This window comes from Acyrthosiphon pisum, chromosome A1, assembly GCF_005508785.2.
Source record: "Acyrthosiphon pisum isolate AL4f chromosome A1, pea_aphid_22Mar2018_4r6ur, whole genome shotgun sequence".
Taxonomy (NCBI): domain Eukaryota; kingdom Metazoa; phylum Arthropoda; class Insecta; order Hemiptera; family Aphididae; genus Acyrthosiphon; species Acyrthosiphon pisum.
In genome coordinates this window covers 116,649,518-116,663,904 of record NC_042494.1, presented here as the reverse complement: position 1 = coordinate 116,663,904, position 14,387 = coordinate 116,649,518, and the positions used below count along the sequence as shown (strand labels likewise).

The 14,387-nt window shown below is 31.1% G+C and overlaps 1 protein-coding gene and 1 long non-coding RNA gene across 2 annotated transcripts; one reads left to right on the top strand and one right to left on the bottom strand.

Moving 5' to 3' along the window:
- Positions 1 to 145: 145 nt before the first annotated feature.
- cp58 (cuticular protein 58) lies at positions 146 to 4,023 on the bottom strand. The gene is made up of 3 exons (NM_001162035.2): positions 3,908 to 4,023; positions 1,291 to 1,536; positions 146 to 535 (listed from the first exon to the last, which is right to left on the bottom strand). Exons 1-3 carry the CDS (start codon positions 3,920 to 3,922, stop codon positions 278 to 280), a joined length of 519 nt encoding a protein of 172 aa, NP_001155507.1. The 5' UTR covers positions 3,923 to 4,023; the 3' UTR covers positions 146 to 277.
- An 80-nt stretch (positions 4,024 to 4,103) lies between these two features.
- LOC115033829 lies at positions 4,104 to 8,186 on the top strand. The gene is made up of 2 exons (XR_003839153.1): positions 4,104 to 4,581; positions 7,767 to 8,186. It is a non-coding gene; the product is annotated as an uncharacterized LOC115033829 (long non-coding RNA).
- The last annotated feature ends 6,201 nt before the right edge of the window (positions 8,187 to 14,387 follow it).

Below are 14,387 nucleotides of genomic sequence, written 5' to 3'. Positions count from 1 at the left end.
CAATATTATACCGTAACAGAGATACTGTACGAAACAGAAGTATAAAAGAAAAAGAATATAATAAGTATATAGGTATTAGGTATCTCCTATGTACATGTGTTTTTTATACTTTTGATTTGGTATGGGTAAAAACTCTACTATTATATGCTATATAATATATTATATATTAAAGTTATACGCTTATAAACGTATGTCTAAAAGAAAAAATAATGCCTAATAATATTATAACGTATGGTAACCAACGGTTTACTGTTTGGGCGATTCGTTTTAATTGATCTCAACGGCGGTAAGCGTGGTGGTAGACTGGTGCGTGGGCGACCTGGGCTGGGTGATGGGCAGTGCCGGACTTGTGTACGACCGCGTTGAAACCGTTGTGGTCGTCGGCGGTGTACGTGACTTTGCGTGTGGTACCGTCTGGTTCGACCAGGCTGTATTCACCCTTGACAACGTCACCGTCTCTCTCTTCCCATTGGTCCTTGACGTCACCGGTGTGGTAGTCCTTCACGCCGTAGTTGAAAGAGTACTTGGGCGGCGACTGCAGTGGCGATCCAGCGTGATGGTTGATGGTATAGTGGCCATTCCGGGTTTATGACACGATAAAAACAACATAATATTGTATATGTTAATGAAGCGAAGATATTATGATGATATTGTATACGTGGGGAGAGACTATAGGTAGTGGGTTTTTATTTTGTTAATCAACTTATGGTGGCAATCAATTTTAAACGGTATAAGAAGTGGTCTGAATATGTCCGATCGGCAAACGTATATTGTATAAAAAGGATATAATATACAGTACCTATACATGATATTTGGTAAATAATATAATATTGCTACATGAATGATTTTTAACAAACTTTTATCGACGCCAAAAGATATCACCAATCAATGTTTAAAAATCAAATTTTAATACAAAGTGTAGCTACAACAACGTCATATGCATCCGAATAATAAAATTCTGTATATCTACATAATATTATAAATCATTGTTAATCGCAGGTCAATAATTGAAGGAATTTTATATATCAACCTGTAAATACTTAAATTTCAGGAAAGACAAAATTCATATTTTTTTTAAGTTTTTGTTTTTTTCAATTTTGGTTTTTGTTTATGAGATTAGGTGGTTAAAATCCATGGTATTTTTCATTTTGAATCCACCACAGTTGATTATCATCGTTATCATATTTTATGATATAATATGCATAATTAATTAAAAATATTTATATTAGGTATATTCAATTTATTATAATATTATATTTAAAATATTATATTATGTATTGCATCACTCACGTAGTAGTCGACGGGTTTGGAGGAGTAGCTAGGGTAGTCAGCTTGGTAGGTGCTGGCTGACGAGTAAGCCGGGTATGCAGCGTAGTCATAAGACTGGGCATCATCATAACCCTGGTGGTGGTAAGCAGCAGGTGCGCCACCGTGGTGGTAACCGATTGCAGCGGGTGCAGCACCATGGTAAGCGGCAGCACGGTGAGCCAGGTAGCTTCCGCAAGCCACATGCAGCAGGAGAGCGGCGAGTGTGCACTGCCAAACGAACACACGAATACATTTCGATATTATTAATCAGAAAATATGGATTTTTTATTTTTTATCGTTATTTTTCTTAGATTTATGCAGGTAAATTGTATAAAACCTTAGGAGGTATCAATATAATATATTAATAGGTTATAACATTAAAGTGCATTATACTTCTATGAAATAATATATTTACAGGCCTTATCCGTAACTATAATTGTAATTATGCAACAGACGGACTACCATAGCGAATGACTACGAATTTCAACACGTCATTTGAACGAAAATCATTGGTGCTGTTTCCACCCCTATATACGCCGTACCTATATAATTGCGTGGGGCGCCTGCAGTATTCAGTCTGCGCTCGTCGTGCATCTCGATATAAATTTATAAGGGCACCACTGCACCAGCCACTGCTGGAGGTATAATCATGATCGACATAATATGCAGTGTACCTACCTCCTACTGTAGCAGCGTATTATTTAATATTTATATATTATTTGTTCCTATAGGTATAAGTTTTTTTCAAGTCAACGACGGTGCAACGAGAAACAACGGACTACCTCTCGTTCGCGCCGAGTCGTGCTCGATGATCGGATCGCGTATATTATATTATATACACATCATTACGCATGGTGTATATCTATTTAAATGTATATACGGAATTTATTGAGTCGGGTGTGATCACGACCGCGTGTGTATATATTATATAGGATACAGTAATATGTATATGTGCATGTAGATATTTAGCGCCGCCGCCGAGAAGCTCACACTGCACGCGTATATGTGTATAGTATATAGGTATATATATTATGAATGTAATTATTTTTTTATTCCCTCGCATGCACGACAATGGCACGGCGGCCAAGCACGCACAATGGACGTGAAAAATGAACCCGATAATTGGGTTATAGTCGCGAGAAAACGCGGTCAACGTGGGGTTGCGCAATCGCCCGTCGTCGTCGCCGCCGATGATCTTTTATTAATTGTAACACGCGGAAAACCGGACGCATACGTATATATTTATATTATATTGCAACGGTCACACGTTTATATATATATATACATAATATTATGTCTATAAATGTGTGCGAGCTGCAATGGGACAGACTAGCGCCCGGAGACCGCGTAACGCCGCCGCCGTGAGAATTCGTATAGAAAGTCAAAAATTATATACATATATATAATATAATATAATATATACATATATACCTGATATGGTGTCGCGTACAAACAATGCGCTCGAAATTATATTTTCCTCGTGATTACGAATTGAATTCGCTAATGATTGCGTATTGTATACATTATAAATATACCTATATGTATAGGTATGTGTGTATTATTTATGTGGATATTACACTGCGCGAGATCGTAAAACGCTTCGAATAGTGTTTGATATATTATTGTGTAATAAACTAATAACCGTAAATGTCTTTTATATGCACTAAAACGAGTGAGGATTAAAGAATATAATATATGGTTGGAAAATGTATGCACGAATCCTGCAGGAAATAGGTACATCACATTCATCATAAGTGTACCTACTTGTTGTACAACGCAGTATAAAGTTTTAGGTTTTTTTTCAATATTTCTCTAATCTTATACCAAACCAAGTAACAACGTCATTATTTATTATACTCAGCGTAAATGAGAATATAACGTATTTCGAATTTTTCCGAATAATAGATCATCTCTTCAAACAAGCGTGGGCGTTAAAGTCTCTGATACAGTATAATCACAATATACTCCGACGATATCAGTGATTTATATTTTATAGCCATCCTCTTAGGTACACCATATATAACTGTTTCGGATTTCCCAAATTTAAAGTCACTGCGCGATTACCCCACCAGATAAGACATAGTAATATAGCATATATTATTAATATTGTAACCGCGGTATTATAGATTTAAGAATTAATACTAGGTACATATTTATAGGTATCTTATGAAAATGAAATTGAACGTTGCTACATTTGAAAAGTGCAGATCTAAAACAATATCAGTAAAATAAATATTCATTCATGAAAAGTTCAAATATAAAAAAAACTACAACTTTTCTGTAGATCTGTCTGCAAGTTATAGAATTTAAAATAAAATAAACTTTTTATTATTTATACTGACGATAAAGATAGGTGCGAACATAGAGATTTTCATTTTTAATGCAACGTATCTACATAAACAATTATAATTTAACTATTGAACTATACCTATATAATACACCTATGTATAAAAAAAAGGAGAAATAAAAATCAGAAGCTGACTATAACTATAGTTAAGTGATATTTCAAATTTCTATATCAGTATGGCCGAGATCAGCTATTACTTATATTATTATACATTATAATTTAAATTATAATCTTAGAATATATTATACTGACCTGTATGAACGCCATTTTTGAATTGAACGGTGAGTAGTAATAAAGCACTGATGAAAAATAAAAAACAACGTTGAGAACTAGTTGTGACTGTTCTAGAACACTGTTGGATTCAGTATGATCTGTACAGCCGACGGGACGGTGCATTTATACTAAAAGGGAGGCATCGAGCGTCCCCACGCTCGCCAGTCGCTCATTGGTCAATTGTCCATCCACGTGCGTCCGCGGTCGTTTTAGGCCGATGATATTATTATTTCTTTTTTTATCAACCATCGCGGCCGCCGTCACTACAATCGCTCTCACAATAATCGTTTTTGTTTGATTATTATTATATTATTTATTTAGTTTTGTATCATTTTTTTTTACAGTCGGTGTTATGGTAAAATGGTAAATATATGATTTTTGCGAACCTTGGACTAAATACTTAGCGAGTGTCAGTCAAGAAACGTGCATTCTGCAGTATACATGTTACATGCTATATTTCTGTTTGCAGGACCTGCAGTAATCATAATATTTTTTAGTGTTCGTACTTCATATCCTGCGTACAAATAATTTAATATTTTTTCTTCATCAGTGTAATAGTAATTTCCATTTACAAAATACTATCGGAATGAATGAGATGTTGTACAAACTTACATCTGTTTCCTGCGGGTTAAACCGTTCACGTGCGAAATTCCGTAAGTCTATGAATAATTCATATGGATATACTACTTTGTTAACTTTATACTTGAATCACTACAGAATTTCAGAAATATTATTTTCTATACTACCTGTACACTCCCAGCATATAAAAAATGTAATAGTCCAAAAATTAAAAATTGAATATATTTATAATCAACAATTAATTTTTCATTTTTACCAAACTATATTTAAATTTTAAACAGCCTCTGAAAAACATACTCTACAACATTTATGTTACATAATATATCTAATACAAATAACTAAATTTAATTTTTAAATGTAGTATAATATAGGTACTTATTATTATATTTAATATTTATTCAATAAGTAAAGAATTCTTAAATTCTTATAAAAGTATTTATTAGTATAAAATATATACAAAATTATTTCAAATTTTATCAATTCTACAGTATAATATTGTGAATTGTGATTGTCAAAAAAATACTATAAAATTCACACTTTAATTTAAAAATTATGTATACAAAATACAAATAAGTACTACATAATATATAGTCATGTACCTTTATTATAGGACTTAGCAATCAAGTCTAAAATTTTTCATAAATATGAAGTTTTGATAACTTACATAGTTAAAAATAAAATATTTGAAAATATTAAAATGTTTCCTTTAGACATTTAAGCTATATTATGATAATACTTAGTAGTATAATTAATTAATTTTTCATTAATTATAAATATAACTTGTGTCAATTTATAATTACTATATGTCCAACACTGCAATATAATATTATATATATTATATTACATTAAATATATAATTAAAATTGCATAATTGGTAATTTATCTATTGTATACCTAAATAAATTGTTCGCGTTATTGTCTATTTTATGAAAATAATACAGGCCGTGACACATAATTATAATATATAGATTCGAATTCTTAATCATATATTTAGTGCCAGTGATGAACTCTTCAAAAGAAGATAAAGGCTCTATAATCCATCAAGGCTGTCTTGATGCCCATGTCAATATCTAGTTTTCATAATTTTATTGTGTTCTAAAAGAAAAATCGTCTTTGAGTTAATGTGTATCAAGGTATTAAGTGTATTGTATTTACATTTGTATAAAAATAGAAATTTATTATCTATAACAAATTGAAGGGCATTATTAAATTACTCTAAATGAAGGTCTCAATGTTTTGTACATATATCGGTACGGTACATCTTGAGATAATTCTTAATTCGAATATTTTTCATACAATAAAATAGATCGATAAGAATATTTAATGATTTTTTGCATGACTTGGATACTTTATTGATAATGCCAAACATTTATGTGGTATCTGCTCAAATTAGTCAAATTCAATCAGAGAAAATAAAAATATTTATGATTTTGATGATTGTAAATTTGTAAATATGTAAAACCTCTCTTTTAAATTTTTTTTTTACTTTGCATTAATAATACGAATACCATCACTGGTCTAAAAATAACTTTATATTATGAGGAAAGATAAAATTCAAATTCACACGCATAAAAATAATAATCACACCCAAATTATACTATAATAAGAACAAGCCAAGTTTCAGGTAACTGATATAGGTTACCTATTAATTACAATGGACACAGTTATAAACGAAAAACAATATTAGGTGCATGTGTTCGGAGTTTGACTATCATTTTTTAAAATAAAATATTAATATTCTCTCTTCCTGAAAAAAAAGTTACTTCACGGAATCTTCGTAAGTCTTAATTATGTCATATATTATACATAAAAATAATTCGCATTAAAGAAATATACATTCACTCATAAAAAATAATAATAAGTTGGCCGTATTTTATATTTTCATGGGAATATTCCAATGTTATGAAACCATTTGACTAACGCTATAAATTATAATACACATAATAATATATAGGCACATATTATGTTTGAATAGTGGCGAATAGTGTCCTAGTAGTATACTTCAATGGGCCTGAATTGTTATAACAACTATAAATTATAATGTTTTCAAATATAATGTTAATTAAAATATGAGTAAGTACCTATAATTATATGAATAACATAAAATTTTATTTTGTTATCGAAATATTTCTATATAGTATAGGTAGTTGAAATTCATCCACGTTTTTAAATTAAACAGTTGTACAAAAAAAGTTTAAATTATTAGTAAAATAACTCCAAACAAGTTTTAGGTATGTCCCATATACAAATTTAGAAGTATATTAACAGATTTTGAAATGGATACCATTGTATGGTGTGTAAGTTAAAATCAGTAGTACATTGTGCATATACCAAATGCTGTAACTAATTATTATGTGGGTTGAAGTGGTTGCGTACTTACGGTAATGTCGGTGGCGTAGCTATGATTTTGCTTTGGAGAGAGGGGTTGATAATTTGTTACACATGCAGGGAAGGCTTAACAAGGATGACTCCTAAGTTTGATATGCTAACCTCGTGAACTTGGTAAAAACGTAATTAATACTTAGTTTTATTTTAGACTTTTGCAGGCGTGCAGCAACTTTCATATACAATTAATCAGGGGCGCCATTTGGGGGGGGGGAGGGTATACTTTGGCTCCCCTATTTAGTTCTGTGTCTTATTGGCCTGGATTAAAATTTAGAATGCGCCGATTTAGATGAAGTAGTAGATAGATTGTCTAAGCTAAAAAGTAGAAGGTATAAGCTAGAATAGCATAATTAATTTAAAAAGCTAAAGTATACTGTATGGAATATTGTATTATTATTTATTATAATAAGTCAATAAATAAATATAATGTATTAATTTCATTTGGAATAAATTGCATTGATTAAATGTAGATACCTATACCTACTAAATATTAAAAAATATTATATTTAAAATATGTCCTTCAAGAGTTTAACCTCATACAAGCGACTTACATACAAACGATATCTGTATTTATCATTCTAAAAAAAAAGTGACTTGCTTAAATTTTGGCACCCCTATTATAAAACTCAAATGGCGCCCCTGCAATTAATACGTGCCCATTGTTTCGTCATAGCTCATAACCTTAAGTATAGTACGTTCCCAGAACACTGGATGCGTTTTTGCATTTTCCTAACATTTTTAAAAGGGCTACAGCCCCTCAGATCCCCCTCTGGTGTATGTAAAATGTTTGTGCATGAAGTATATTTAAGTTAAATAGTATAGTTATTCCATTGTTTCTATACAAGTATAATATACCAAATTATTTGTTTTTCAGAAAATGTATCGGAGTCCAACTCCTGGGAAGAATAATACGTATATGTGAGTCATCGCCTAGAATCTATAGTTAGTGGTGCATTGTGGTTCCAGGACGACACTACAGGAACGAGTACCTACATCATCACAGCCATCACGATGTACTGCGTATAATTAAATAAATATTTCGCTTTTGTTCATACATTATTTATTTATTTTACGGAATTAATTCCATTTACAATAATGTATAGCGTTGACATGATACCTATGATGAACATTAGTTAAGTAATTTACGTATTATTTAGATCACAACTATACAGTTATGAGTTATAAGTTATAAATTATAATTTACGACTATTTGAAACCAATTTGTGTTTTTGTATGTGTCCGATTAAATGCTATTACACGTGAACGTAAACGTATTACGTGTAAGTTGAACATACTTTTTCGTTTTTATTATCAACAACAAAATATATATACATACCTAGTACGCATATGTATATAATAATATATGGGTAATAACATTTACCTATAATACTATATAATATTATGTATGAAGAGTTTCTCCGCAGTGCTCCCCGCGCGTGTGCCATATCTACCTACCTATACATAATATATAATAATCTGTCCGCGATCGCCGCCGACCGAAGAGGATGTCGTGCGTAGACACAATCATATTATTATTATATACCTAAGCTCGACATACTATAATATAGGTATTGGCAAATTTCCTCGGGAGCAGTATATAGAACTGGATTACGTGATTTTATTTTCGTGAAAACGTAAAAACAAATAATCGCGTTGCGAAACACCGGCGGCGCCTCTCGCGTACAATATACTATAATGTCCATTATCTATATATAGGTACAATAGATCTTCGCTATATCATTTTTCATTCCGCGGCCGTTGCCCAAGTGTTGTACGCGCGCCGGCAAAAGGTTAAGGTCGAACGGACGTAGTATTTTTTATATTTTTTATTATTTTCGTTACGTACCGTAGCCTAGACGTGCACTATATACATAGTATGATATGTGTATAATATTATGCTATCCGATGTCCATTGCCGCAAAGATGTTTCGCTCTAATAATTATATTATTACTCGGCCGTACGCGTACACCGCACACTCCGCGCAGCTCGCATACACACGACACTCGTATTATCCGTTTCATTATTATTAATTTTCATATCGTAGCTACACTCGTATTATAATATTATGCGATCATAATGATTATGGTGTGTTTACATGCACAAATACGCATTGTGCTTGTGCCTATTGCGACACGACGCGCTCCACGCCGCCGTCATGACGCTATTACAATAAACCATGAAGAATTCAACTATTTATATCATAATAATAATAGCACTGTAATAGGTATGTGCGTTAGTGTGTAAGTGTGTTGCTGTATAATTATTATAACATGAGCGTAAAAAATGTTGTGCTTTTCGTCTCCTGCAGCAGCCCGCGACCACACATCCCGCCCGGTTAAAACAGGCTGGCCCGCGGTATATCATTATAACGTGGAACTGATATTTTTGTCCGCGGAAAAGTAAAAGTATTGTGTCGCCGCGCAAAGTGTAATCTCTGTAGCTTTGATTACAAATAATATAATATGCATTATTATAATTATTTGTGTCCACATGGGTAATAAGACACAATTTTGTAGTTTGTACCATATAAGTACGACATAATGTGTCGCGCGGCTACACGGTCACGTATTTTACTGGTCGACGGTTAAACGCAATAAACGTCATAATATTATATTTTAATGTGCATACATACGCACACACATATACCTATTATACATATTACATATTGTGTCTATAATATTATTTATTAATATACCCACCAAGTATTATTACTAATTTCGTCTGTCGATGTGTGGTGTACTGGTGTGCATTCTAGTTGTTTCATCACCATCGATACATGACTTGAAATCAGTAATTACAATTTTAAAATCGATAACATACATAAATCATAATATATTATACAAGCATGAGTATATAATATTATACATGAATACGATTATAAAATATAAAAAACGGATTTAATTCAGAACGAATATTATATGATAAATGGAACACAATATTATTGTATTAGTGGATTAATAGGTATCAGCTAGGAACCGGTGATGTATAATATGATAATGTAATAATGTATCTTATATAGTTACATCTTACATATTACTCCGTTGAGTGACTGTCAATAATAATTATGATGACCAGTTTGAGTTGAATTTAATATCACATTTCAGTTTTCCATCAATGAATTAATACTACGAAAAAATAATTTATAATACCTATACGTCTATTATTGCTCATACTATAAATCTATTATCACAAAACGATTTTCTCATTCGGCGTTTTGACCATGACAATTAAAAAATAACTTTTTGTACTGCGTTTGTAATTATAATTATAGTGATGTCGGTATATCGTATAGGTATACTTTTTTTTTAAATATAATATAATATACTATATAGTACACGCTTCTAAAATCTTAAAACTCTATCGATCCATTTTAGATTTCAAAATCTTATAAATAAACAATTTTCCTTTTGACCTGCGCGCAGTGGGCAGCGACCACTGACGGACGGTTTGATTGCGGTCTGCGGATGATTATAATATCGTTATTGTATTCACTCGAACGTATACGTCAAATAATGTTTTTAAAAGGATTAGACCACGGCTATATATGCATTTTCATATTATTATATACCTACTCGTATATTATATATATATTATAATATATTTTAAGAAATCATTTTGTGTCAACAACTGAACAACCCGAAACGGTTCAAGGTCTACAGACTCAAAGGTTCATATTTACACTGCACCATAATAACTATAGGGAGAATGCAGTATTGTGAATTATATTATAATATGAATTCTCTCGTTCGGTCGCATTCCAATATTATATATTAAATGAACTATAGGCCGACACGCGCGTACCTATGTAGGTATAAAATACGCTTGAACCACTCGGCGAGCAGCATATAATATTATATACGCACCCGAACAGTGTTAAATAATAACAATAAATATATGTACTAACACAATGCATAATATATACAGCCATGCGAACATCAGATAAGACAGCTCCCTAATAATCATTGTATACATAATAATATATATTATGTAGGTATATATTATAATACATATATATTATATACGTTGTGCCGGACGCGCGAACAATCGTGCTTCGCGATTCCTCCCATCCCAGCGTCGGTCGTTATTAGTTATTATTATATCGCGTCGACGATGTGTTCTGGAATATTGTTTATTTGTCAAAATAATAATAATAATAACGACCGTTCGCCGTTGCGCGAATGCTGTCATCATTTTTTTTTCACTATTATTATAGCGATTTTCGTAATATAATTGATTGAATAGGATTGCCGACTGCAGCTCGTGAACCCCGTATTATATTATATTATATTGTTGCCACATTCTTTTTCCAGCACCACTTGCCATCTTAACTGCAATATTGCAAGTAGTGTATCCGCGTCCATTTTTATTGTACTATACATATTATACCATATACGTCTGTCGAGGCTCTATATAATATATGCCTCTATAATCCCGACCGAGACTAGTCCATTACAGCTCGATTGTCAACAGATTTAAAACGCTGCAGCTGATCGGAAGATTTTTAGTTTTCACGTGAGATCAATATTAACCGGTGTGCAGACACCATTCCGCAGTCTGGCCATGAAATCATGTCATAGTATTTTCTCGATTACTTTTTTTCACAATATCTATGATTCTCAGATCATACAGGTGTGTTAACACCATGCCATGCTATTATCTATTCGATATATATATATATTTATTCGAGTGTTATTCGACGCCATGCTATTCTCTATAACGAGTCCATGAATCAACCACAAAAACCGTACAAAACAAATATTTAACTGAATAATGTGTTTGAAACTTGTTCGTATCTCATATGATTTATTTTACGTAGGTAAATATAAATACTAGGCTCACATCAATATTTAATTTAATATTTATATCGTAATACAATATTCTCCCTAGTATTTATATAGTTTTTAATAATACAATTATATACATTAAACAAAACCAACTAGGTAATAATTCGAACTAAATTATAACTACAATAGTATAGGTATTAAATTACCTAAAGAACCTAACTTTTTTAAAACAATTTTTTTAAGACTACATGGAATATACCGCCATTACACAATTACGGACTTTATAGAGAAGTCGATCAAGGAAATATGAACAACCTTATATATTGATCGTAAAGATTTAATTTATGATTAGTTAATTGTATGCATTATCTTATTCGTACATTTTGGTCTGAAAAAAAAGATATTTAGGTACTATAATATAGACACTTAAAAAAATCAAATCCGTAGTCAGACTATGAATATACGAACGCTGCTCAATACTTAGAATTCACGTTCAGCCAATTACATATTATATTGTCTAGTTTAGTCAACGTTTAGTTTTGTAACAGACGTGAAGTTGAAAAAAAAATCAATATTATTATTTATTTTAAACTATCATAATAATCTATTCAATAATGTAGGACTGTTTGTTCACGAAAAACCTTTTATTATGCACCATGATCGATTGCATTAGAATCATCCATCATTATTAAATCTGTAGACATCTCGAACACTACCTACCTACCTACCTAGGTACCTGTCTCAGCTTGACATCGTAATATTTATTTATAAAACAAAACGATATTTATCGTTCTTGTCAAACAAATTGTGCTGCATGGTTAGTATCGTATGTTATATAAATTATAACGTGGACATATATTATATTCTATATTTACATCATAATGTATAATATATATATAAACACATTTTTTTTTCTAAACGACAAAATACATAATACAAAAGTAATACATATACCATTTACATATTAGGGGTTATACCACCATAAAAGTAGCCCATTTCCTTAGTGTAAGATACTTTAACTAAGTCGTACGGATTCAAGAGTTTGAGAATTTACGATGGTATATGCAACTCTAGTTTATTTGCTTGTATGTTGACAAACTTTTTATTTCATCATGTACGGATGATATCTTTTAATTACAATTCACAACGGATGACTTCATTCCTTTCGAACCGGTAACTATATGCTGCAACGTACCGAAGGGCAAAATTTTGACAACGACTTCGATGTTGGATTTTCAGGCAGTCTGAAGGCACAATAGTGGCACAAACTCACAATTCACAAACTCTTTTCTTGCAGACATGGTACCTATATATACAATAAATTATAGCTCCATATGTACTTACTCGTATACGACCACATTTATAATAATACTATATGAAGATAATTGGCAAACGTGAATCATACTCATTATATTGTTTAGGTGCGTACATAAAATAAGTTTGATAAAAATAAATTACTACAATTAGTAACAAATTCTAGTTAAAATATGTGGCCATATTTTTAATTTATGAGAACTACGTACCTATTACTTACGAGGTTCAGTAAATTACTTTTGAAAATCAGATTTTTAAAAATTAATATTTATTGAACTAGCTACTCGGGGCTAAATAAATTCGTGGGTGGTTTATGTTGAAATAAAATAGTCGTGATATTTATATTTCATAGACGCGAAGATTAATTATCATGATTACTAAAGTGTATATTATATTTTCAACTATCCTGCAATTAATGTCTGTATATTACTACATTTGAAGTTATGGTATTTTTATACTTAGTTATTGTATTCTGTATCTAAAAGAATATTATTACTATTATTTATATAATTTATTGTGTATCGTACATTTTTATTTATGATACTAAATACTAAAAAATATAGTAGTTTATTAAAATTATCTTAGTGAGTATTATGACTTATGAGCATTGAGCAGTATTATTTTAATGATATAAATTAATTAAAATGAGTCGTATTATTTATTAGGTACCTACCATTACACTTGTGCACATCATGTTCACAAACAATACTACTTATTAACGATTACTGATGGAAAATTATTACACTAATTATTTCTCAATTGAAATAAAAATGTCCTAATATAATATTTTACATTTATTTACATGTATATACATACAGTTATAGTAGAGGCTGGTAATTTTATAGTGTTTCTAATGTCTATATGGCTATATACTTCTAAGTACCTAACTAGTAAGTATATGAAGTAACAAGCCTCAAGTTATTGTTACAAAACTTTATATGATCGTTGTTTTTTCTATACCGTTGTTAACAATAATATAAACAGATTGTATTATACATTTTGAATGGTTCATATATATATATTATTATTTATAATAAACGCCATTATTTCCGATCTCAATAGATAAATCTATTACTAAATAGTTTTCCTCGCAGACCGCACTGTCACCGTGTACTTATTATTAATTCCTTTCGATTTATCGTCCCACTGGCCATCATTGTTATTATATTATTATTATCATACTCGCCCCCAAAATCATTTAGTTCTGGTAGTTGACTTTTCGTCATTTATTTTTACGCAATTATCAAAGATAACTAAGCCCAAAAGAGAACCCACCTGCAGGCTACAGCCACATTACTTTATTGCAAAACCATTAGGTTATAATATAATATACATATATATATATATATATATTACATAAGTACTATACTTGACGTTAGTGGACACACCATCCTTG

Bases quoted from the DNA above. Each gene is read 5' to 3' on its own strand.
- cp58 (NM_001162035.2), bottom strand. The intron at 536-1,290 runs GTGAGTGATGCA...TCGCCACTGCAG, and splicing joins CCAAACCCGTCGACTACTAC to TCGCCGCCCAAGTACTCTTT.